We start from the raw sequence: 26,031 nt of genomic DNA, 5'->3' as shown, positions 1-26,031 counted from the left end.
CGGAGCGGGCTCACTGAGCCTGTGCTCTGCAATGGGAGAGGCCACAACAGTGAGAGGCCCACATACTGGAAAAAAAAAAAAAAAAAAAAAAGCTTCCTGACCCCTCCCTGATGATGACTCACAAACATAATGCCAAAAGGAGAAAGCAAGTTGCAGGAGAAAACACGCATCACTTATACAGAATTTGTAAACATGCAAAGTAATACCATAAACAACTACATATAGCAAAAGGATAAGGGAATGCATGCAAATAATAAGCACCAATCCATCACAGCAGAGGGGGGTGGGTACAAGGATATGCAAAAAAAAAAAAAAAAGTACACAAAGGGCTTGAACTTCAACTGTATTTGGCAAGTTTTACTTCTTCATGCCCAATCAGGTGGGAGGCTGGGTGTACACTGTATAGCATCTTAAAGATACTACACTTTAAAGTATGTATCAATATTCACTCTCAAAGAGCAATTGGCCAGTGTACTTACTTCCTTTTTAGAGGATCACTGCTGTCAAAGCAGTTGCATCATACCAACAATTCCAGGGTCGGATTTTATAAGTATGTTTATTTTAGAAAGTAAAGTAAGTGGGAAACAGTGTGTATCCATTTTGAAAGGTGAGGGCTCAACTGACCAGGCTGTGATTTCAACCTGACATTTGCAGGAGTCTGGTTACCCTGAACAGAATGTTTTGCAACACTAAGCTTTCTTGGGTATTTTTAACAAGCACTGCATACTGCAACAGGTTTTGTAGTGGATGGTGGGGAAAATGCAAGAGCAATTAGCATTCCATAATTTTATCACTGGCTATGTAGTTTAATGATACACAAAACCCGTTGAGCATTTGTCAGCTGGAGGCAAGACATCAGCAAATGAGGCCATTCTCAGGGAAAGCTGCCCTAAGTATGAGAAAGTCACTAGGAATGTGGGTTAAACAGTTGTGCTTATCAAACTGATAAGCACAAAGAATTAAAACTGTTTCAACAGTGACTTTAAGTGGGATAAATCTTTGGAAAAAATTAATCTAGCAGACAATTGTGGCAAATCCTGAAGGAAGTTTGGTTTCTCTTAAAATCCATTTGGAACAGTTATGCAAATTTTAGTTGTCATGAAAATATTAAACAAAAGCAAGCTTTCAATAGCCCAGCCTGTTTCCATTTCATGAAACAACTTTATTCATTAGCTAATCTATGGCCTCACATTTCTGTCACTGGAATGAAAAACAATCATTATTGATTGGAGTCAAAAGGGTAATAAAGTCACAAGGAACATGTCAAAATACTCAGTTTGTAACATCAAAGTCCTGCCAACTTGTTTCTTCCCACAATCCTATCCCAAAGAAAGTCATCACAATCTTAAAACAGTCAAGGGGAAAGCTGGAAAATGACAGCAAGGGCATGAGAAATTCACACACTGGGACCTAGAGCTGGCATCTGAAAAAACAAATCTCCTATCCCTCCACTAGTTGGGACATTTTTCCTAATCAGCCAGCTCTAACTGGTCCAGATAGGCTACAAAGAGGCCACAGCACCACCACAGGCCAACAGGTAAATTCTCTTTCTGAACATCCATATGCTTCTCCCTGCAGATGGTGTGGAAGTCGCTTTTGTCACTAAGATTTCTGCAAGGGCCCCATCCATGTGTACCAACTTTCAAATGCATAATCTGTGTCTATACAGATTATGTGCTTTTTAAAACATTTCCAGGTTCGGTCCCTGCTACCAATGTTGCAATTTCTTATGCCTACCCCCGAAACCTCTATCATACACCTAACACAACTTGCATGCTAGAAATAAAGGAAGGAAAAATAAAAGAGGATCACAGACTCTCAAGTCAGAAAAGGGGCAGTCATTGCAGAAAGAAGAAAATTATTTCATAATACACTTTTTACTTGGGTGTAGTTTTTATAAGAGAACAGCTCAGTTGTTCTGAAGGCAAATTTAGGGTTAAGTAAACCGCATTCAATTATTACCACTTTATGGTCATTATACCAGGCTAAAAAACTGAAATGAAAAAAGGAATCTAGTATTCTAATTTTAGTTAAAATTTTTAATCTAACTCTACACCAGCTTTCATGAAATCTCTAAGAAGCCATCACAATTGAGTGAACTTCATCAGTTTTTCTTCTCCAGTTCAAGTCAGGACAGATGTATTGATAAGCTATGCAGAGGCAGTTTCTCCAAAGGGAGAGAAAAAAGGTCATGGATAGCTTCTGCCTGGGTGGACATGAGTTCTTGAATAACTGAAGAATTACTATGAAAATAAATTTCCGATCAAATCTAAACACTGCATCGCTAATTTTTCTTTTAGTATGTTACGTGGTCTAAAAAGTCACATTACCCGAATTTAAGCAGTCTTTTACATATTTAAAGCAACATTAATTAGTAATAATCAAGTAACAGGATTATGGTTTGTATGGGAATAAAGCAACCCCCCAAAATAGGCTTAAGGCAACTAAAAAATAAATACTGGCAGAAAGTATTTACACATTTCAAAGTCTTTACACATCTACGTGTGAAATCAAACTTACACACTCACAAATGATGTATCAATTTAAATTAAATTCAAGACTATGTGAATTACTTACTGATATGATTATCTGCTTCACAAGCTTAGTATCATCAATACAGTCAAAGGCCGCCAATAAAACCAAGTGGGAGTATTGGCCCTGTAGGAATTGAAAGCCAGTAAAGGTTAAAAAAATACACAGATTCTCCCTTTTCTTCCACCTAAGGAGTTACGTTAAAAGGTTATCACCCTGGGGCTTCCCTGGTGGCCCAGTGGTTGAGAGTCCGCCTGCCGATGCAGGGAACGCGGGTTCATGCCCTGGTCCGGGAAGATCCCACATGCCGCGGAGCGGCTGGGCCCGTGAGCCATGGCCGCTGAGCCTGCGCGTCCGAAGCCTGTGCTCCGCAACAGGAGAGGCCACAACAGTGAGAGGGCCGCGTACCGCAAAAAAAAAAAAAAAAAAAAAGGTTATCACCCTGACGACGTATCCAGCATAATATAAATGAGATGGATAAAAGTCATTCCAAAAAATGTGCTCTTGTATCGGGACCTAGTTAATTATATTCTAGGGTGAGTAAGAAAAAGACAGAAACAGGTAAGCACATCCTTCAATATTAAATAGCTGAGACTCATTTTTTTAAACTAATCTGAATATAACACCTCTCAAAAATAGGTATTCTGTTAATGAATAGCTACTTGAAAATTAAACTCAAAGAAAATTACGGTGACAAGTGGGAAAAAAAAAACTAGAGTACTGCAGTCATAAAAAAGAAAATATATAAACTTAGATATAATTATATATACAAAATATACATAATACACGTACATAGAAAATCCTGGAAGGAAAAACACTGTCACCACTGTGTTGAAGGATTACAAATAATTTTTCATTTTCTTTGGTATATTGTACAATTTCTTTAAAATAATCCTATATAATTAAAATAGAAACACTAAAAAAAGGAACTAGAAGAATATACTTATATACTGAATATGAGAATAAGATAAAAACAATTGCTTTCAAGAAGGAGAGCAGCACGAGATCATACAAATATACATTAGGGCTTTCAGAATCATTACTATTGAAATAACAGAATTTTTTCCATGATGCTGATATTGTTCCAAGATTTAAAGAACTTCTACTTTATGTTAAAAAAACAAAAGAAAGTTTTCAAAGCTTGTGGCATATTCCTTTTAAGTATCCCAGATGATGATATAAATCTTTCTTTACTTTAAGAGGGATTTGACTTTTGCTACCAGCCAACACTCACTCAGAGCCAGATCTGATGAATATGGCAGGACTAACATCTCAACTAGAAACAAACTGGAGAAAAACAACAAAGGTCTAACATTTTTACTATATATAAGACCAACAATCAACTAAGAATGGGCTAAGAACATGAAGAATCAGTTCACAAAGAGAAGTACAAATGGCTTTAAGCATATGAAATAATGCTCATTAATTAAGGACTATAATTAAAACAATGAAATACTATATCCCACCTGTCCTATACACAAAAGTGAAAGCCCTTGATAATATACTAATTTGGCAAAGGTTTGGGGAAGAGCAGGCACACTTTTATGTTGCTGATGAGACTGTAAAGTGGTTCAACCTCTTTAAGGGCAACTGACAACACTAAAAATTTTAAATGCATGTACTTTCTGATCCAGCAACTGTAGTTCTAGGGAGGTATCTTACAGACATGCTCCCACATACGAACAAAGGATATGCCCTGGAGAATTATTTGAAATAAAAAACTAGAAACTAACATGTCTGATAGTAGGGACTTGTTAAATGAACTATGGAAGTCATATAATAAAATATCATAAAGTCATTAACAAGAGAGAGGTAGATAGATGAATATATATTGACATAAAATGACCCCTGAGATGAATTAAATGAAGGAAACAAAGTAAAGAATGTTGTGCATATAGTACACAACCACAGGTTTCTGGTTTTTTAAGTCCCACACACGGAAGCACACCCAAGCGTAAAATCTCTCTGGGTGAATACAAAAAGTGGAACAGAATTTAAATGAGAAATAGACAATTCTACAATTATACTTGGAAGTTTGAACACACTTCCCCAGCAACTGATAGAACTAGACAATGATAAGTAAAATCAGTAAAAACATCCATGATATGAAAACACTACAAACCATTTTGATCTAACTGACGTTTATAGAGGACTACACCCACATATTCTTTTCAAGACATTAACGTAGACCATCCATTGGTCCATAAAATAAGTCATTATAAATTTCAAAAGACTGAAATAATACAGAGTATATCAAGAAATCCCTAATATTTGGAAATTAAATACTTCCAAATAACCCATAGACCAAATCCATGGGTTATATTAGTTTATCTCACCCCTTTAGAAGCAACTCCTTGAGATAAAAGAGACACTGAATTGTTAATTTGCTAACATCGCAATACCTTGTGGGGATGAGGTTGTCCAAAAAAATTTACTGTTGATGTAACCAAATTGTAAAATTAAAACAATCTAATTTTATTACAAAAGAGTGTCTTTTACTATTAATACCTTTCAGAACTTTTTTTCTGATGTCATTTTATTTTTATATTTTTATTTTATATTGGACTATTGTTGATTTACAATGTTGTATTAGTTTCAGGTGTATAGCAAAGTGATTCAGTCATACATATACATATATCCATCTTTTCTTCAGAATCTCTTCCCATCTAGATTATTACAGAATATTAAGTAGAGTTCCCTGCGCTATACAGTAGGTCCTTGTTGATTATCCACTCTATATAGTAGTGTGTATATGTTAATCCCAAATCCTAGTTTATCCCTCCCTTCCACCTAATAGAACTTTCTATTAACATTCTATTTTTACTCATTTCTGATTTAAAATATTCAAACTAAAATGTTATACAAAAAGATTTACTTAATGATGAATTATGAATCATAAAATTCTCTCATACTCTGAAAACTCCTCACTAGAGAGCCTCTTATTTCATTGTTACAGCCAAGTTAGCTGCCTTCTATGTGGTTTTATACTAACTCTCTTCCTAGTCTTGAATCCTACAGAAGACAACAGATATGTATACAATCACAGAGCACCAGTTTATCTGAATTTGAATTAGCATTTACTATATCAAGTATTCACTAGATGCCAGTAGTTCTTATTGGATTTTTCAGGGGGAAAAGTTGTTGATATCACTAATTTTAGTTCACCTGTAAATTAGAAGCTATAAAACATAATATATAAAATAGTTCAAAAATTGAAAACTAATGCTTACTACTACATATATTTTAGAATTATTATGGAAAACTATTTAGTATTTAAATACACAGAAATACTATTTCTTGAGGCAACTAATCCTTTAGAAAAAACTTTTTATATCCTCCAATTTCATTCGAAAAGCTGTTATACCATCTCCAAAAGATCCCAAAGAATTATAAAACTTAACTAAAATTTTCTTTGACCACACTACAAATTTAATCTAAGAAAAGAGACAAGTTTCACTTTCTTTTATGTTTTGGTGGTAATGAAAATTGGTAACAAGTTTCTGAAGTGCAATTTACCTAGAGACTAAATATCAGGTCTTCAAAACTTATCTAATAAAAATGGAAAATTGCCACAGTACAATGTTAAATGAAAAAAGGAGAAATTCATTTTGTGTAAATTTAATAATATATAAAAAGACATGCATATGCATAAAAATAGATTATAACAAAATGAAACAATAAATAATTTTCTTGGTAATTTTCTGAACTTTTCAAATTTCCTATAATAGATATAAATACATTTTATTGTTAAAAATAGTTGAAAGAAATACGTAGGTTTTTTTTTTTTTTAAGATTTTTTTTTTTTGATGTGGACCATTTTTTTTTAAAGTCCTTATTGAATTTGTTACAATATCGCTTCCGCTTTATGTTTTGGTTTTTTGGCCCCGAGGCATGTGGGATCTTAGCTCCCCAACCAGGGATCAAACCCACACCCCCTGCATTGGAAGGCGAAGTCTTAACCACTGGACCGCCAGGGAAGTCCCCAAGAAATATGTAGTTTTTATACTTACATTAGCCACCTTTTCAACATAAGTCTTCATTGTTTTCACAATCACTTTCCTGTCCTTAAAAAAGAAAAATTGTCTTAATGAACTTATAGCTACAGGTTTAGTTATGGATTAGTTATAGATTAAGGTATTTCATAGTTAAAAATTTTATATAATATTAAACTTTCATTGGAGTGGCATACTTTTCATTAGTGAAAATAGTTATTCAACCAGAACCAAAAAATGCAATACACTATAAGTCCTCTCAGAGCTATTATAATCTTAGACTTCTATGTGACAATCCATTGAGACATAAATATGGAACCATAAAATTATTAGTTGCAAGGCAAACCTAGTGAAACTACCTCCTTTTATAGTAAGAACTGAGATCCCTCTTCCAATGTCTGAACTGTCTTCACATGCATAAAAGTCTAGCATACAGATGGCATTCAATACATTACTTGTTGAGGAGAAATTAAATTTGTATTAAAAAGTGGACGAAAGAAAAAAGTGGACAAAATACAACTGTCTTTTAAAGGCAGAATTATACCAATCAAGGAAATGAGGATAATTTCTGTTAAGCTTCTATAATTAATATGGATCATTACTTTTTCCCTCAAAGTACTTAAGAACCATGGGAGCAAATGCACAGCTGCTTATTTTCTTCTCTTTCCTCTCCCTCTCCCACAACAAGATCATTAAATGAGGAATCAAAGAGGCTGACAGGTACCAAAACTTTTATAAACTTAAGCCTAACATAAATAGTGTGTTTACTTGCTTGACACACGCCTCCCCATATGAGACAACCCAAGGTTTTCAAACTTTAAGAAGACTCCAGAAGAGAAGAAACAAAAGGCTCAAAGGCGAGCCAGTTTCTGTGAGGCCTTGAGGCACAACTTTGCAAAGATAATATTGTTGTGCGCAAGAGGGCAAAACCCCAACCCCAAGGAGACCGAAAAAGTCTAAGGAGAGGCAAGTCAAGCCCTGACTGACGCTTACCTTGGGCGTGCCGTGCCACAGGCAGTGCATGGCCACCCTGGCACCATCGTGTGTGTGCGCCAGGTATACCACTGCTTCTCGGATGGCTTCAATCACTTCCTGGGGAATAAATGCAGTTCAGGGCTTTGGTTTACTCTTTCTTTTTACTTTCTCACAACCGGTCTACTAAGGAGCAGTTATGCACAGAGAATGAAAGGCAGAAAGTATAGGTAGCAAACAATTTAACAACCGCTTCCTGGAAACATTCTTTTCCATCAAGAGCAGTAAGTACTGCTGGCAGGCAATTTCTATTAAAATCCCTGAGTTTTACCAATGTCTGTTCAAAAAAGTATGTATACGGTTGACCCCGAGTGCGATTTGAACCAGGCGGGTCCACTTACACGTGGATTTTTTTCAGTAAATATGTACTATAGCACTACACCATCTGAAGGTGGGTAAATCCGCAATCAAAACTGCTGATGGGGAGGGCTGATTATAGGCGGATTGTCCACTGAGGGGGACGGGAGTGTCGGCACCCCACCCCCCGTGTTGTTGTAGGTCAACTGTATACATATAGTATATTCTAAAGGACTTCTCAAGAAAAAGAAATCTAAGAGTTGGCTGTGGGAAGAAGGGAGTTTTTAATAAAAAAGCCAGATAAAATAAATAAAATTTCTTCCCTAAAAGAGTCATGTATATAACAAGCAGAAAACCAAAACACTCATTTTGTCTGAAAAAGTTTTTCTTTTTTAATTTATCACTGGATTACCTCTGGAAATCATATTAATAATTCACCATAAAGACACTTAAATAACATTTCTCTAAGAAATATTTATCCCTACATTAACATTTAGACTAGGTCTTCACTAGGCCTTTACTCAATGACCTTTAAGTAAAAACCCAATCACTAGTTTATTACAAGGTAATTTTAGCTTATTTTTAATCTTCATTCCTTATTTTCAATGTATATAATTTCATAATTATATTTGGAAGTCTAGCATATAGGACATAAGTGAGTTCTGCCAGCTAACAGCTGCGGGGCCAGTTTAGTCCATTCCCAATTTTAAAATTTATATTAAATAAATACAAAGTCTCCTGCCAGGAAGGAGAAAAGTGGCCTATTTTTATCAATAAGGAACAGCAATTTCACCCTTAACTATCTCACAATCTTTTTCCAGGATAAATCTCAAGAACATAGCTTTCAGCTTACATACCTGAACTCATGAATCTCTTCAAAGCTATCCAGTTGGGGAGTTAAACATATATTCCAATTATGCTTCTTTTACCTCCAAAAGTTTTTTTTTTTAAAGTCTCTCTATTGAAAATGCCCCCGGGGCCACAAAGACCTGTCTGATTATTTTATATTCACACTAAGTTCCCAATGATTTTTTGCTATTACTAAAACATATTCAACATTAAAAAGATAAAGACTTTCTACTATGGAATATATTCAAATGATTATTTTCTCAGTTCTGAAAATAAAGTCCTGCCTCAGTAAATCCAGAACCGTGAGATACTGTGCTGTGCCAGAACAAGAGAGAAATCCCCTAAAGAGAATCAGCAGCTGCTGCGGTCACTGAACCACATGCTTAGGTAGGCGGCTACTCTTGGAAAACTATTTTGCATGTCAATTTTGAGAGGGTCAAAATTCCTATGAATGTTTAATCTGGCATATTTGTTAAAAAGACGTGAGTCTCGTTACTTCCTTATCGCTTATTATTAGAATGAGAACAAATGGATGATGAGTTTACAGTATGATGAGGCAAGCAAAATTCAGGGGACTAAATGAATTCTCATCTATATTCCCATCACTGACTTGAAGGGCAGTACAATGTACCTTCACTCTCATGTAAGGTCCAGTTTTTCACGGTTCACTTAGTGTCCTCCCGTAACCTTTTAACACCAATATAATTTTTTGTATCAATACAGGTGAATTTTGAACTCCCTGAATGCTGAATATTCCTCCATGTTAGTTAATTTTCTGATTAGGTTAAGCTAGAGGATGCTCTCTGGATTATAATTAAAATATAAAAATTCAATGAAACTGAAAATTATGGTCAATTCTACTGTCTTTCTGGCAAAAATCTAAATGGAATTAGTAGACTTCTTCAAAGGGAGTTTAGCACATTATCTTTTCTAAATAAGGAAACAATTCTTTAAAATTTTCAAAAGCCAATATACATCAAAGCAGTATTCCACATTTCTTACACAGTTCTACATGTTTCAGTTTAAAACCTAAAACCAAGAACTTACTGATCTCAGCTTTGGGGGTGCATAGGTAAAAAAGTCCAAGAATACTTTATGTACCAGTGAGTGCTTAATCACAGCTTCTCTGAAAACAGAAAAAAAGAAGAAAAAAAAGTCAGAAATGGTACCACAATAATACAGAGATAGGTAACCTCGGTCGCCCTAAAATAATCAAAACAAGTGAAATGGTTTTAGCAAATGTCATTTGTCATAAAATAAATCATATCTTTAGCAATACTAAGACTAAAAAAAAAAAAAACTTTTAGACCTATTAAAATATATATAGGTCTTGGTTGCCATCTACAACCAAGACCAGAGTACAAGTTTCTAGTATCTAATCAGCAAATATGAAATTATCATTCAAAATACACTCGACTTTCTTAAATAAGGACATCTATATTCTTTTACACAACAATGGACATGTGATTAGAAATCCACATGTAGACTATTTTTTAATGGCTATTTTCTGTCAAGCCTCCTTTATAATGCGTCAGTTTCACAAAATCATTTTAGCAGTTAAATCCTAAATAGATCAAAACAGTATCAGCAATTGCAACAATACCTAATTGATCCAAGCCTCCTAGTGTGACACTTGGTGAATGCAGGTGTACAGTGGAGGCTAACGATCAAGCACCAAAGGCTTCAAGTTCACACGAAGTATCCACGGAGACGGCAAAAACATGTTGTTTTTAACAGCAAAGCACTGTTCTGAGCACTTTGGAAATATTAGCCCATTTAATCTTCATAAAACTCTACGAAATATATACTATTATTATCGTAATTTTACAGATATGGAAACTGAGGCACAGAGAAGTTAAGTTGCCCAAGGTCACAGTTAGTAACTGAGAGAGGCACCAGGATTCACACCCAGGAAGTCTGGTCCCAGACGTAATGCCCTAACCACTCCACTGTGGTACAAATTCCACGAAGGCCAAATGCATGGGCTTTTAGGTCTCACAATCCAATTTAAATAACAGACTATAACTGGGAAACTATCCACCTTTTCTCTGCAAAGGCTATGTAAAACTTTCCTCCTTCAAATGCCATTTGTTAAGAAAAAAAAAAAACCAGCTTCCTTACTTCTGGGCCATTGGAGTTAGAATCTGTTTCATTTCATCCATGATAAGCTCTAGTTTTTCTGGTTGTACCTCTAATACTTTGTCCAGAGTTGGGTGATCTGCTGACTGCAACAGAAGAAAAATCAAACCCCTCTAAATTTAATCAAGTTTCTTCAACTTTGGAACAAAGAAAATCAATTATTGTCATTTTACATAAACTTAAATTTTTAGATTTGCCATATTTACATAACAAAAGCCCCGCTGTAGATACACTCACTCACAGGGTAATTTTTGATTATCTAATTCTCATTCTATACACCCACCATCATACTTTCAGAGCCAAGCTAAATAACCAACCAGCCAGTTCATACTTGCCAAGCACCTAGCATGTGCCTAATCATAAGATCAAGTAGTCAGTTAACAAATTCTTGCCACCAGGTTTTGTAATTAGCTGGATATTCCTATAGTGACTGTGACAAAGGAAACAAAGCACTAAGTTCAACCCAGGGGCTGAAACTGACTAGCAGAAGAAACTCAGGAATCAATCCATCTCCCTTGAGATAAATATGTATATTTGTATCCTAAAGTCTGAAACTGATCCTTTAACTGTCCTAGTCCCATTACTAGCCTTGTACTAAATCCAAGGTTGGGTCTCTCTACTCTGCTTCCTCTCTGCATATGACCCGGGGAAGGGTAATCCACAAACATGAGGAAACATGGGAGAAGGCAGCAACAGGGAGCTCGATGCCCTTCAACCAGAGTTGGTTAAGGGGTGTTTACAGAGCTTCACTGACTATTAAGAATCTTCTTCCTTGGTCTATCTGACTGTAGAAACAGAAGTACCAAAGCATTACACACAGTACTTGGGAAGGAGTAACGAAAGTAGTTCTAATTTATAGGGGATTTAAAGATTGTGCTCTGGGAGAACGAAATGTAAGTATGATCACTTGCTTATTACACCAGAGACAAAATAATCCAAGAGGATAAAGGCTATGAGGTAGTCTCTTAAAGGAACAACAAAAGTAAAAATACATTCTGAAAACAGGGCATTGGAAGGTAAGGAACAGCACACAGAGAAAGTAAAATCTCTAGGAAAAATGTCTTGAAATGTCACCTTGTAAAGCTGAAATGTGTTCCCATAGAGCTCTTCTGTCAGCATGTTCCTCTGCTCCAGGATGGCTTTATCATTGTAGGCGTACTCCACGATGGCGGACGCTTCCGCATGCCGCAGCATCTTCCTCACGTGACCTTTAAAGCTTCTCATTATCTCTGCAATCTGTGCTTTACTCCTAAACCCAGCGTGACCATGGGAAAAGAGAAGTGATAGAAGGAGAAAGATGGGTGGCAACAAAACATAACACACTTCTTCTGCGACCAGCTCATCATTGTGTGTGGAGGTGGCTAACACAGAGAAATGCTACGAGAAGGAAAATCAAATTGCCTTGTATTTCTACCTTGTATTTCTTTCTTTTCTTTTTCTGTTTTTTTTTTCTTTTTTTGGCCGCGCTGCCCGGCTTGCAGGATCTTAGTTCCCCAGGCAGGGATGGAACCTGGGCCCTCATCAATGAAACTGCGGAGTCCTAACCACTGGACCGCCAGGGAATTCCCTCTACCTTGCATTTCTAAGTGACTCGGGGGCCAGCCTGCCTAGGTTTGAAAAGACCTAGGGTCTTACCAGCTGAAAGACCCCGGGCAAGGTATTTCACCACTCTGTGCCTCAGCTTCTCTAGTCATAGAATAGAAAGAATAAGGTTGATGTGAGGATAAATGAGTTAAGATGCACTGAGAACTGTAACCAGCACATAGTAAGTGCTCAATAAATGTCAGTTCCCATTAGTAAATTGTTCAGCTTAAAAGAAGCGGGGTAGAAGGAGAAAAGGAGACGGTAAAAGTCAAACATGCAGGATAATATGAATAAAACATATTCCAGGATTCTCTTTTTTTTTTTTTTTTTTTGTGGTACGCGAGCCTCCCACTGTTGTGGCCTCTCCCGTTGCGGAGCACAGGCTCCGGACACGCAAACTCAGTGGCCATGGCTCACGGGCCCAGCCGCTCCGCGGCATGTGGGACCCTCCCGGACCGGGGCACGAACCCGTGTCCCCTGCATCGGCAGGCGAACTCTCAACCACTGCGCCACCAGGGAAGCCCCAGGATTCTCTTTTAAAACAGAGCTTAATCACAAATATTTCTATTCTATCCTAAAATAATCAAGCGGCCAGTAATTCTAGTCAGGAACACAGTTATTGAAAATTTGTCAGCTGTACTTTTTGTTGTTGGTTAGCATATTTTGGCCCATTATTATACTTGAGACAGGAAGACAAGTATCAATTCCACCTAGTTTAGGAAATCCTCCCATCTCGACATTTCCTAACCCACTAACCCTGCTTCTGAGCCTACTCACCTGCCCCTCCCATCACTCCATCTTCTAAATAACTGGTGACTAATTTAAAGTTCATTATAACCATTTCTCTTCTTCCAGGGCTTCAAGATATACTCGTAAGAACAATGAAGACAATACCATCATTGTACATTAATTTTAATAACATTAATTTTTTAAGACCATACTCATTGCAAACATCACAAGCATCTGCTTAAGCCTCCTATTATGCAACTTTTAAGCAACACTTATTTGCACACAATAGGTATCCACACCTTTAAAAAACTAATAAAAAATATTTTATAAATAGAACAACTCACCCATACATGAGAAACTTCTTAACAATATTTCTGGAATATTTAGCTTTACTTAATTCAACCAAATCACCTGAAAAACAAAATACATTACATTAGTGATAACCTCATTCCAGTCCTCCAGAAACAAGGGAAGAACTAACTGCACAATCTTGAGAACACAAACGAATAACTCCCTATTTGTCCCAGGCAAAAAATACAAATAAACAGCAAAGGTCCTGCAGAGGACACACTGCTATCCCTCAACAGAATTCTTTTCCAGGACAGTGTTGGGTATTTCAAGAGAAAACAAGCGACTTCTTACAAACAATTACGAAATATATATAAGAAATACCTCGCAGTTCTTCAAAAGCCTGTTTCCTCTGCTCTTCGTTGCCATACTGAATGTAACACTGGATCACACGAGTTGAATCATGTGCAAACGCAATCTGCAGGAAAACAGGTGGGGCCTTTAGACAAATTTCTCTCTGAAAATATATGTTTCTATCATATTATTTATGTTGTATTGCTGCCTCTTTTACAATTCCTTGTGAGGAAAAAAAAGTAGGGTCTTCATAGCTAATCAAACCTAGGTTACTTGGGAGTAGAAATTCTTGTTTAATTGTTCAGAATGGCATTTTTTGGTTTTGCTGGCTACCGTACAGCATCGAGACAGGAATGCATTTAAGTATTCTGCAAGATTCTATCATTATAATTCAAACCAAACCTGTCTAATGATTATACACACTTCAGTTTTCATTTCTCTGATAGTTACTTTCCCTAAAAGAGGAATTTTTCAATGCAAAAATTCTATTATTCTATGATTTTTTTTAAAATATAAATGATCTAAGAATGTTTGGCTTTGGCAACCAAAGTATTACTACATAAGTAATTATACCTAATTATTATAATAATCTAGATACACATTGGCAATTACATTATGAGCTAATCACTCCATTTCTCACATTTTCATTATAATCCCTGAACATACATCCAGTTATATTCCTAGAATTTCAAATCTGATTCTCCAACCCAAGCCCCCTCACAACTATTGGATGGATTAGATCCTCACTGAAGGACTTGCTGATCAATTTTCTAAAGCAATAACCGCAGATAATCAGTCATGCACTATTATTTTTTATATGCTACAGTCTACTTTAATAGTGCTTATTACTTGTTGCTGAGTCTGTCTTTAAATTTTTAAATTCTAACAAGTCAGAAGGTGAAGGTATACCTTCATTAAAGTCATGGATTTCCGAAGAATTTCCTTAAGGGAGATTTGCAGAGACATTTTTGATAAAACTTTAAAAATAATTTTTAAAAAGAAATAAGGCTGTTTTGTGCATATGTTGATTACCTACTATGTAACCAATATATGTGCTTAAGTATATTTTTCTCATTTAAACTCAAAGCAACCTTAAAAGTGGGTTGTTGTTATTAGCACTTTATAGATTAAAGTAAGTTTATGAGAAGTTAAGGAACTTGCTATCCTTGGGACCCTGGGGATGAAACTCAACTTCTCTGAGCCCAGATGTATCAAATGTTTAATAGGGATGATGACTAAGTTAAAGGATACAAAGTATGCACTGGTTAGCATAATTCCTAGCACACAGTAAATAATCAATAAATAGGCTGTTATTGTCTAAAGGCACACGTATGTTAAATAGCAGAGTGGGTATTTGAATACCAGACTAACCCCCAAGTCCATGGGCATGCAGTAATAACCTAAGGGTAATTGGGAAAGGATCTTGAGTGTAAAGTATTTATAAATTGAGTGTAACAGACTACTGCTAGAGACGAGGAGGAGTTCCAACCTAAAAAGACCTTGCTGGCTTTAAGAAAGCAGCAGCTGGGAACTCACTATTTTAAGACAGTCCTTCAAACTGCAATACAGCATCTGGTTAGACCCACGTACGTGGTTCTGCAAAGGCTGCCCCTCAAGGGTCTCCAAACATACTGAGTCTGTTGGCTTACAAGTGAATATCACTAAGTATTTATCCAAATACACAAGAATCAACAGAAGTTTACTATAAAACAGGATTAAACAGCAACAACAAAAATCAATTCAGAAGTCCCAAATCTATTATAAAGATCTTTGCATGATGCTTGTAAACGCAGGAAGAAAGTAATCATGTGTTTGCATCACACATACAAAATAGCCAGCAATTTAGAACATATAAAAGTATAGAGTTCACAGCAAGACATTCTAACGAACACTGTTGAACTAATAAATTTCTCGAGATAACTTTAAGAGAACACTGATTTATTTTAAGTAAATTATTTTAAAATGAACAGCCAAATACTTGATAGCCTTTTTATAATTTCCCGGCAGTAAGGTCTCTCACTATTAAATTTTTTAATCAGAATTATAAAAGGTATTTGAAATTTGAGGCCAAATACATTAAAAACAGAAACAATTTCACCTGCCACAATGGTCAACTACCCTTTACTGCGAGTCAATTTCAATTGTTAAAATTGCAACTGAGTATGCCCTACTTACAGTTTTAATTTTCCCTTGAATCAACTTCTGCAAATCATTCATCAACTTCACTCTTTTTTCTTTGTCACAATCTTTTCTATAAAAGAGGCAGGAAACATAGCCTAAGTAAAGACATTATTTTAAACACACAAAAATAAAAACCATACCAGTGTATGTTCACCCAGTTCAGTATGATTTTCTCTTCGGAGAGAGCAAACTGGACATTAAAATTACTATTCCAGAGCAGCCAGAGAAAAGTAATTTTCTCAAAGGCAGAAACTCATCTCACAAGGTATAATTTTACACATCAATCTAAATCTTAACAGCCAGAACTTCAAAAGTAAAGAAAATAATAAAACAAGTCCAAGACACCAAGTACTCAAGTATTTTAAAACCTAGCCGAAAAGAATTGTCCTTCATTTTCTCAGAAATTTCTCAGGAAGGATGTCAAATCCATTTTAACTCTCATTCATTTTCATAAGCAGATCTGACACCATCCGAATGATTCCACACATTTCTGCAACAGGCAGACATCCAAACACTGATGCCTCTACTGGAGTATTATGAGTACTACCTAAATAACCCAAGCGCTATGTCATTTATCTTAGGACATTTCACTATTTACTAGGTACACTGTTACTCCTCTATCATCTCAAAGGGCCTAATAAAGATGCCATTAAGTAGCATTACCTTCTTAAGATCTCCCAGATCTGCTTTGCCCGAACAACAATGTCGTAGTTGGTTTTATCACTGAGTTGCCTGCTCTGCTTCAGTTCTTTTTTCTTTTTTTTGAACTCATCCCATTTGGGTTTCTTGACTGCTGTGTCTAGTCATTACAGAAATTATTTTCAATTACATTTAACATTCTCAGTGCCATACACAAGGACAAATTAGGCACCTATGGCAATCACTAATCAAGATCAATACTCACTGAGGAAACCAGAAGGAGGAAAACATCATTCCCTACCAACTTATACTTTATTTCATTTTCTGAGCAGTTTACACATTTTAAATTTGGTTGACACCAACTGTTCATTTATTCAACAGCTATTTATTTAATCTTAACAGGATACCTATTAAGAAAACAAAAGGAAACTAAACAGATTATAAAAGCAATTTAAAAAGTTTAAGCATCTTTCTCAATTGTAAAATAAAATTTTACTATAGAACATTAAGATCATTGGACTTTAGGTATAATCAGTTCTCAATGAAAACAAAAATTAGTCCAAACTAACATAGGAAAAACCATATTCAAAAATTCACTCTTCTGAGTGCTGTTATGTATTAAGTGATTTAATTCTTACAACAACCCTACGAGGTAGGTACTATTATTATCCCCTTCATGTCAGGGAAACAAAGGCACCGAGCAGGTAAGTTCCTTGTCCAAGGTCACGTTAACTCCTAAGTGGCAGAGTCAGGATTCAAACCCAGACGTGGCTCTAAAACTTTATTCTCTGCTGTCTCTTACTCATGACAATGCACAATCAAAATTCCTCAGTTCTCTACAATTAGGGTCATGCTATAAAAGTCAAGTATCTTTCTATTGGTTATTGTTGGTCTTCACAATCTAAATAACTTATTAATTGAATGAAAAAACCCAAAGAGGCCAAACAAAAAAAACTTAATAAAATGGGTATTATTTACATGAGTACCCTGCAAAGAACCCTTAGGAGAATAAGTTATTTCTAGATATCTCCCCTTCTCTGATTAGAAATACACTCAAAAACCAAAATTCTCCTATAATCTCAAAACTTAGGGATTAACTGTTTCCTTCTTGTCTTTTCCCCTACACGTTTTATATGAATTTCCTTATGTCTTTACTTAAACATTATTATACTGTAAGTATTCTTCCATGAAACTAAATATTCCTCAAGAATATAATTTTTAATGGCGTTCAATATACTACAGTGTATTTAGTTACTCCCCTTTCTGCTCACTTGCTTATTCCCAGCCTGGTAATAGAGGATTACAGGCAACAGAAGGCATATTTACCATTAATATTAGGGCATCATGTACTATGCAGCAGAGGATAATAACCAATCCAGAGTTCATTTAATTCTACAAATATTTGGGCACCCTTGACATATGCCATGCTGGGTTGCAGCAGATACAACCAATTCTGGGGATGTCTAGTATCTAATCCCCCTCAGTTGCTGGTATAAAACTGAGAAAATAAAATCAAAGTTCCATTTTGAGATGCTGGGAACTTATCTCCTATAGCAAAAGGAACCAGGGCTCCACTATAATAAGACGAGGATGTGTGTGCACTTAAAATGCAGGTGTCAAGAATTCCAGTGTGGAAAGGAAGATTTAGGACCTAATAGAGAAGCTAGCAAAGAGTAGGTAGGAAAGAGAAGCTGGAAGAGAAGGGGAAAAGAGAAAAAATGGAAGCTAGAGCATGAAAGAATCCTCCAGGCCTAATGAGAAATAATGAAAATTTCCCTCCTTTCCTCTCTCCCTACACCCCTGTCTTGGAGCAGCCCTAGGCAGAGGAGAGAACAGGGATCAGGTCTAAAGAACTGGAGTAAAAAGGCCCCATGGCAGTGGTCTCAGTTGGCAGCAAAGGAGCAGTGTCAGGCTATGCCACGCTGGAGAAAAAGAGTATGAAAGACACCAGAGAAGTTCTCATGATGCTGCAGAGAAGGCATATGCATGACAGCACGCATAACCTGGAAGCTGCTCGTTTGAGACCAGTGCAGGAGAGATGATGCACAGCAAGGGCAGGCTGTACAACAGAGAGCAAAGCTCTGGGTTAGAGACAACCACTTAAACATCATGACGAAGAGATTAGTAGTTTGTTTCAACAAAGAGGAGCCCTGCCAACACTTCTAATCAGTTAGCAACCTAGCCTGTTCAACCAATTCAAGTCAAATCTGTCACATGTATACTATACCTTCTCTGGAACTGTTTACCGGGTCTGAGCCATCTGATGGGTTGATGATATTAGAGTGGCCTGAGCCCTGTGAGGGCAGGGTCCATATGTTTCTTGTTCACCAGGGCATCCTTAGCCAAGGTGGATGTTTAGCTGGGACACACTGGTTATTTAAGTATTAAATTTAAGTATTAAGTATTTGTTTGTTGAATGAATGAGTTCATTAATTTTAGCCTACAGAAAGGAATGTTTTATTGAGGTTCCAATGCATAAAGCCAATACAATTTAGCCTAATTCCACAGCTAGGGGAATTCAGCAAGGGCCTAGGAAGTAAGGAATTCTAGGTACCAGAGGACAATTTTGACCAGGGAAGATGCTTTCTGTTTTTTATTTAATCCCATCTACCTTCCCCCACCCCCACCCCAAGTGTTGCCTGTCAAGGAACAAGAACAGAAGGTCTCTACCAGACTTCTAGAGTCCCTGTGCACGGTGGTTCAGGCAATAGCTCAGGCAAGGCAACGCTTCTGCAAAAACTCTGCTAAAGGAATCAGTGCTTACCATCATTTTTACTGTCTGGCTGGAATTTTCTCTTCCTGTTGAATTTATCTGCCTGCTGGAATTTGTTCTTTGGTATTTTATCCCCTTGCTGCTTATTCTTGAACTGCTTCACACCTTTTTTCCCAGGTTTTGTGGCCGTTTTCTCAAAGTTCTTAGTTGTGATTTTAGGTCCACCTTCCTTAACAACTTTTTTTGGGAATGTCTTTGAAGAACCAGAATCTAGTAACAATAATAAATAATTGTTAGTTCAATGATCCCGGGCCTAGCCTGTTCTTTTATCCACTGGATTGTATTTGTTACAGAAAATTACACACTCTTTAGTGAAACATACTTTGTTTTATTCTCAAAAACGGAGCACAGTAGGACTTAAAAAATCAAAACAAAATTTAAAAACTTACTCTGATTATAAAATTATAATACAGGTTCATTATAGAAAACCTACGAAGTAGAGAAATACATAATAAAAACTACCCATAATTCGAGAGATAACCACTACTGTCAGTTAGGTGTACTTCTGTTTTAAGCACATATCACAAGATGAGATATTATTTTTATGTTTGTGTGTGTCTGTGTGTGTGTATTTAGGGCATCAATAACATAATAGGAATCTAAGAATAAAATGAACATTTAAAATTTAGAAAGTATATCATATATAAACAAATTTAAAATGTTTATTTTTCAGAATTTCTAGTTGCAAGAAAAAAAAAAGATTGCTTAGGAAACTAGTCATTGACACAATTCCTGACTTTTCTATTTTGCAATACTGACACCTGATGGAACAATAAAGACATCACAATGAGAAATCCTGAAGATCTGGCTCACCAGTACACGTATTAATCAGCCACAATTTATCAAACGTTAAAATAAAATGTTGTGAATTAGCGTGACTAAAGTGAGGGAACAGCATCACTAGCCGACATATCTTTCAAAAGTACAGCATTCACCAATTATCCTGGCAATTTCTTAAAGGTCTAAGTTTCGCAGGGAACATGCAAACTCATATATAGTAACACCTGCTTTTTCCTACTACTTTAATCCTAACTCTAACCCATGAATAGATTGGAATCTGCTACATGCCCCCTCATACCACCAACTGCTCCCTCCAAGGGCCAAAAAAACCACATGGGAAGCATGTTTTGAGTATCTTACCACTGTTTTTATGAAATCTGTTTTTTTCTTGTGATGGCTTTGTACCTTTTCCTGTGATTTTTTTTTTCCCTTTGACTTCCATTATAGCAACTCTGGAAAACAAAAAAAAAAATCCAAAAAAGGATCACTGAATTGCTCTCATCCAATGAAAGTCATTAGTGGTCACTGCCACATTTACTCCTTGAGGTCACAGATGCAGGACAAATTAGCTGCATCCAGCACAGGCACCCATGAGTCCAGGAACTACACAATCATGACTTCTAAGATTGTAAGAGCGAAAATAAATACGATACCAATACAAAAACTAAGAACACACACACACCTTGGCTAGTGTGTGATGTTTTGGAGGCAACATTTCAGCAACAGTAATGGCTAAAAATAAATCATTATTTACACTAAGCATGATAAAACTGTCAGTGTTTGTATTACTCACAACCTGGGAAGACTTTGTGATGAGAAAATGACAATATTACCACTTGATTTTTTGGTCTCTATCCTAAAAAGCGAGGAACAAACATTGCACTTATCATATATTCAAATTTAATGAAAGAAGATTATCTAAAAGTTCCTTATGTAACCCAAGGTAGCTGAAACAAAAACTAACTTCGAACGTTTAATCTGTTATTCTTTTAGAGGCAATCAAGTAATTTTCAAAGACCTCCGAAATAAGATTATTGAAATATTTAATATTTCATTTTAAAGAAATCTGCCTAACAGGCTGCTTCTGGATAGAGACCCCACCGTGCACATGGCAAACAGATAACCCCTCAGCTGCCCAAGGCTCCTGAAAGCAGCCGAATGTATCAAGAGCAAAAGTTATTATGTTTTATTTGTCTATTTCTGTACCTTCCAAAGTTGCATATTCAACTCATTTCAAAATTTCTAAAGTTGACCCTCTCGAGCAGATGCTAGGGATCCCTAGACAATTCCAGATATTTCTAGACAAGAATTTTCCATTGAAGAACAACAAATTTCTCAAGATATTAATAGATATAAGAGAAACAAGGGGTTCTGGGGTGAAATGTATTTGGGAAACTCTTAAATGAAAATAATGAAGGAGGCATCTTTAAGGAAAGGCAGATTCTTTTGCTAATTTAAGCCATTAATCACCAAGCACAAGCTAAAGTATGCAGGATTTCCCAACCGTGGTTGAACCACTTTTTCCTGGAATATCTCAAGGGACCAGTAGGGTCTCAAAGAGCACTCTGGAAAATGAATGGCCTCTGAATTACTCCGTTTCCTTAGATCATTAATGACTGTAGGGTCACTGTCACTTGGCTATAGCCTTCATAACCACATCTGCATCCCTTAGCTCTTCTGTGCATGAACTTTTTATTTTAAGTTTAGTTTTAAAGAAGAGTTGGGAAAGACACAGAGAAAGGTCCAGTATGCCCCTCAGCCTCCCTTAATGTTAACATCTTACCATGATGCATTTACCCAAACTAAGAAATAACATTAATATGCTATTAAATTTGGATTTCGCCAGTTTTTCCACTGACGTTGTTTTTCAATTCCAGGATACCTTGCATTTAATCATCAAGTCTTCTTAGTTTCCACCAATCTGTGACAGCTTCTCCATCTCTACTTGTTTCTCATGACCAAGACACTTTTGGAGAGTACTGGTCAGGCACTGTGTAGAATATCCTACATTTGGGGTCTGTCTGACATTTTCCTATGATTCTACTGGCCTTACGGATTTGAGGGAAGAATACCATAGAGATGAAGTGCCCTTCTCATCCCATCACATTAGGAGGAGCATGATATCGACATGACTAGTGATATTAACCTTGATCACTGGTTAACATAGTGTTTGCAAGGTGTCTCTGCTGTAAAGTTACTGTAGTGTTTGCAAGGTGTCTCTGCTGTAAAGTTACTATGTCTCCCTTTCTTTTTTTTTTTTTTTTTGCGGTACGCGGGCCTCTCACTGCTGTGGCCTCTCCCCTTGCGGAGCACAGGCTCCGGACGCGCAGGCCCAGCGGCCACGGCTCACGGGCCCAGCCGCTCCGCGGCACGTGGGATCCTCCCAGACCAGGGCACGAACCCGCGCCCCCTGCATCGGCAGGCGGACTCTCAACCACTGTGCCACCAGGGAAGCCCTATGTCTCCCTTTCCATACTCTGTTAGAAGCAAGTCACTAAAATTCAGCCCAAACTTAGGGAGAGGAGAATTAATAAGCTCCACTTTCTAGAGTGGGGAGTATTAAAGAATTTGAATCAATGCATTAAAATTCCCAAAGCAATTAATAAATATTTTGGATATGTTTTGAGATCATGCAAATATCCTGTATCCCTCACTGATTTTAGCACTCTCCAGTGGATCTTGCCTGCAGCAATTTCCGTGGTGTTTACATGATGATATTCTATTTCCCTTACTTTTACCTTCATTATTTTGTATTCTTCTGTAGGGAACATTTATTCCTTCTCCTCATTCATTTAATCATTTATTTACATTAGTATGGCCTCATAGTATTTTATTATTTGCGATATGGACTAACAGTATCTTTGTATTTTGTTGCTAAACAAAATGTATTTTGTTGCTTATAGTATTTTATTATTTGCATATGGGCTAATAGTATCTTTGTATTTTGTTGCTAAACAAAATGTATTTTGTTGCTTAGTATTTTGTTGCTAAAATTGTTCCAGCTTTGAAATCTCTAAGGTTGCTTCTGTGTCCTTTTCATATGGTCCATCCTTTTTTATTTTTTTTTCCTTAGCATGTCCTTAATTCCTGGCATTTGTTCCAAGTTTACCTTTTATTTTCCTTGCACAAGCCCTAAAACCAGTCATTTCTCCAAGGAACCCTAGAGAAACCCTCTTATTGAGATCTGAGTGCTAGGTGTGCTTGTCACTGGGGTGTCACTGCTTCTAGGTCTTTTCACCAGACAGGGCTAGGTAATGTATATATGTATATTAGCCTATGTGTATACACAAACCTGTATTTCTGTACATATTAAGTAAGTTCATACTAATGTCTCCAACTCTAATCACGTGCCACAGGGTTATAGTTGGTAAAAACAAATGTACCAACTATAATGTGGTGTTTATTTACAGTTCTTTTTGTCTTTTCCCTCACAGTATCCATTCAAAACACTGCTTTCCAAAGTTACTTAGGTCAGCTCTTTTCCCTCCACTCCTTCAGTGAAGTCTTTTTATACATCTGTACTAGTTAGATGCATTTTGTTCCAGTCTGCAATCCATTTCCTGACATGTCAGTTGACTTTCTTTTCATCTGCCTATAGTCAAGTTCATTCTTTTTGGTGTACAGTGCTGATTTTGACAAACCCACAGTCATGTAGCCTCCACCACAGCACCTTACAGAACTGTCCCACACTCCTAAAAGTCCCCTGTGGAGCCCCTTTGCAATCATCCTCTCCTGGCTCTCTTGGCAATGATTGATCTTTTTTCTACCCTCTAGCTTTGTGCCTTTTCAAAAATGTCCTATAAATGGAATTAGACAATATACAGCCTTTGGGGTCTTGCTTCTCTCACTTAGCAAAATGCATTTGCTTGGGGACCCTGTACCATCATATACAACCATCACACTCCAGTGTCTTGGAATTGTCTCCTCTTTTTCCCTTCCCTCTACTACCCCATTCAGACTCTATCTCTTGCTCACATTGTTTTCTGCCGTTAGACCCAGTCTGCTATGATCCACCGCCTGCTGCCCAATTAGTCTTCCACTATCACAGCCATTTCATGTCATTTCCCTGCTCTAACACCTTCAAAAGCTTCCCACTGCTTATAGGAAAAATTTCAAACTCACTCTGGCATTCACGTCCATTCAAAACTTAGTCCTACCTTACCCACATCACAATACCACACTGAAGCCAACCTTACTCCCTCACTGTTCTTTTTCAGGAGCCAAACTTTAAAGCCATTCTCTATCAATATAAATCCTACCCATCCTTCAAATCCAGCCTAAATGACAATTTCTTATCATTCCTCCTCCAGATGCCTTCTTTCTCAAATGATTCTCCCGATTCCTATGGCACATTTTGATGACCTTCTTATAACAACGCTTTGGACTTGAAATGTATTGCATACCTACATACTATGTGCTAGAGAGCTAATGGGTTTTAAAAATATATACAAAAAAACAATCAAAGTGTGGTGTGATAGAGACAGGCAAGCAGAAAATTAAAACATGGCATAGTTAAGCATTATAACTGAAGTATATAAAAAGTGTTCAGAGAGCCACAGAGCTGAAAGAGCCCAATTCCGCCTCGTGAAGGAAAAGAGCAGAGATTTCCCAGACATAGAGGGACAGGTGACTGATCATGACTGATCCTGACTCCTCTCAGCAGGCTCAGCATTGCACTTTGAAAGTAATGACCATTCAATACCCAACTTCTAAATGCTGGCATTCCTCAAGTCTTCCCCTCTCTCTTCTCCCTAGGTGATCTCGTGCAATCCCATGGCTTTTTATGCTGGACTCCCAAATTATCTCTCCATTAGGAACATCTCCTTGGGCTCCAGGCTTCTGTATCTAACTGCCTACCTGAAAATTCCATTTAGGTGTCTAAAAAACACCTTACACTTAATAGAACCGAAATAAAATTCTTTAACTATATGACCACTGCAAACCACCCCCGAACAATAACATCCTCATCTAATTTTCCCCACCCTATTCTTCCCCATTTCAGCAATGGCACAGCATCCACTCCACTGCTCAAGAAACCTAAGATTTACCTGTGAGAGTTTACTCTTCCTTGTCTGCTACATTCAATTTTTCAATAATTCTTCTCGAATCTTTAAAAACACCTCTAACCCTTCAACTTCAATCTTCAGTACCACCACCCTAATTCAAACCATCATCAATAATTCAACTATATAATCAATAATAATCCAAATTATTATCCATTTTCCAAAAAGAACCAGGGCCTACTGTGTTTCTCCCTTGCTTATAAGCCTTCACTGTGTACTAATAATGCGAATATTTTTCCATTGTAGAGAAAATCGAAACTCCCACCATGGCCTTCAAAGCCCCACAGAACCTCCTCTCACCCTACTCCTTTATCTTATATGGCTGAACTTCTAGCTCACGAACATCGGTCCCCCTTCCACCTCAGGGACTTAGCCCAAGTTACGGCCTCTGGGGAAAGCAGTTTTCCCTGGGCTTTCAGATTTCGGGGTTGCCTCTCGCCACGCTCTAGGTCTCGGCTTCAGGATCACGTCAGACTCCCCTATCTTGTATCTCGGCACCCAGGTCATTTCCTTCCCAGCGCTTACAACCTGCAACTGTACATTCAGGTTGCAAACTGGGCATCTAGCACTGACCGGGCGCAGAGCGAATGTCAAACATACGACAAAAAGGCTGAAAGCGTGATAGGGAGAGGAGTTGTAAACCGCCCTTGTCGCCAGGCTCCCGTCAACCCCCAAACTCCCAGAACAGAAAAGGGCACAGAAGGTCGCCGAGCGGGTGACATGTGTGAACACCTCGACCCGATAGACCCTCCGACTTCAGCGCCGAGCAAGCCGCAAATCCCTCCCGGGAGCGGCCTCC

The 26,031-nt window shown here is 37.2% G+C and overlaps 1 protein-coding gene across 8 annotated transcripts in view; it reads right to left on the bottom strand.

Moving 5' to 3' along the window:
* The window catches only part of PUM3 (pumilio RNA binding family member 3), a 98,017-nt gene that overhangs the window by 37,648 nt on the left and 34,338 nt on the right, over positions 1 to 26,031 (bottom strand). For 7 of the 8 annotated variants that reach the window (XR_004480203.2, XM_049711844.1, XM_033417350.2 and 4 more), the window contains 12 exons: positions 20,530 to 20,621; positions 19,381 to 19,599; positions 16,641 to 16,776; positions 15,972 to 16,047; positions 13,827 to 13,920; positions 13,499 to 13,565; positions 11,916 to 12,090; positions 10,824 to 10,927; positions 9,750 to 9,828; positions 7,518 to 7,616; positions 6,543 to 6,596; positions 2,578 to 2,658 (listed from right to left, as the gene is read on the bottom strand). Coding sequence is in view for 7 of the 8 variants with exons in the window: in XM_033417350.2 (XP_033273241.1) it covers positions 2,578 to 2,658; positions 6,543 to 6,596; positions 7,518 to 7,616; positions 9,750 to 9,828; positions 10,824 to 10,927; positions 11,916 to 12,090; positions 13,499 to 13,565; positions 13,827 to 13,920; positions 15,972 to 16,047; positions 16,641 to 16,776; positions 19,381 to 19,599; positions 20,530 to 20,621 (1,276 nt within the window). In the remaining variant the exon portion in view is untranslated. Of the gene's footprint in view, positions 1 to 2,577; positions 2,659 to 6,542; positions 6,597 to 7,517; positions 7,617 to 9,749; positions 9,829 to 10,823; positions 10,928 to 11,915; positions 12,091 to 13,498; positions 13,566 to 13,826; positions 13,921 to 15,971; positions 16,048 to 16,640; positions 16,777 to 19,380; positions 19,600 to 20,529; positions 20,622 to 22,028; positions 22,049 to 26,031 lie in introns of those variants that run through there. The other variant, XM_049711845.1, reaches the window with a different exon arrangement.

Source organism: Orcinus orca, chromosome 6, assembly GCF_937001465.1.
Source record: "Orcinus orca chromosome 6, mOrcOrc1.1, whole genome shotgun sequence".
Classification (NCBI taxonomy): Eukaryota; Metazoa; Chordata; class Mammalia; order Artiodactyla; family Delphinidae; genus Orcinus; species Orcinus orca.
Note: the sequence above shows the minus strand (reverse complement) of the source record. Positions and strands in the feature narration are given on the sequence as shown.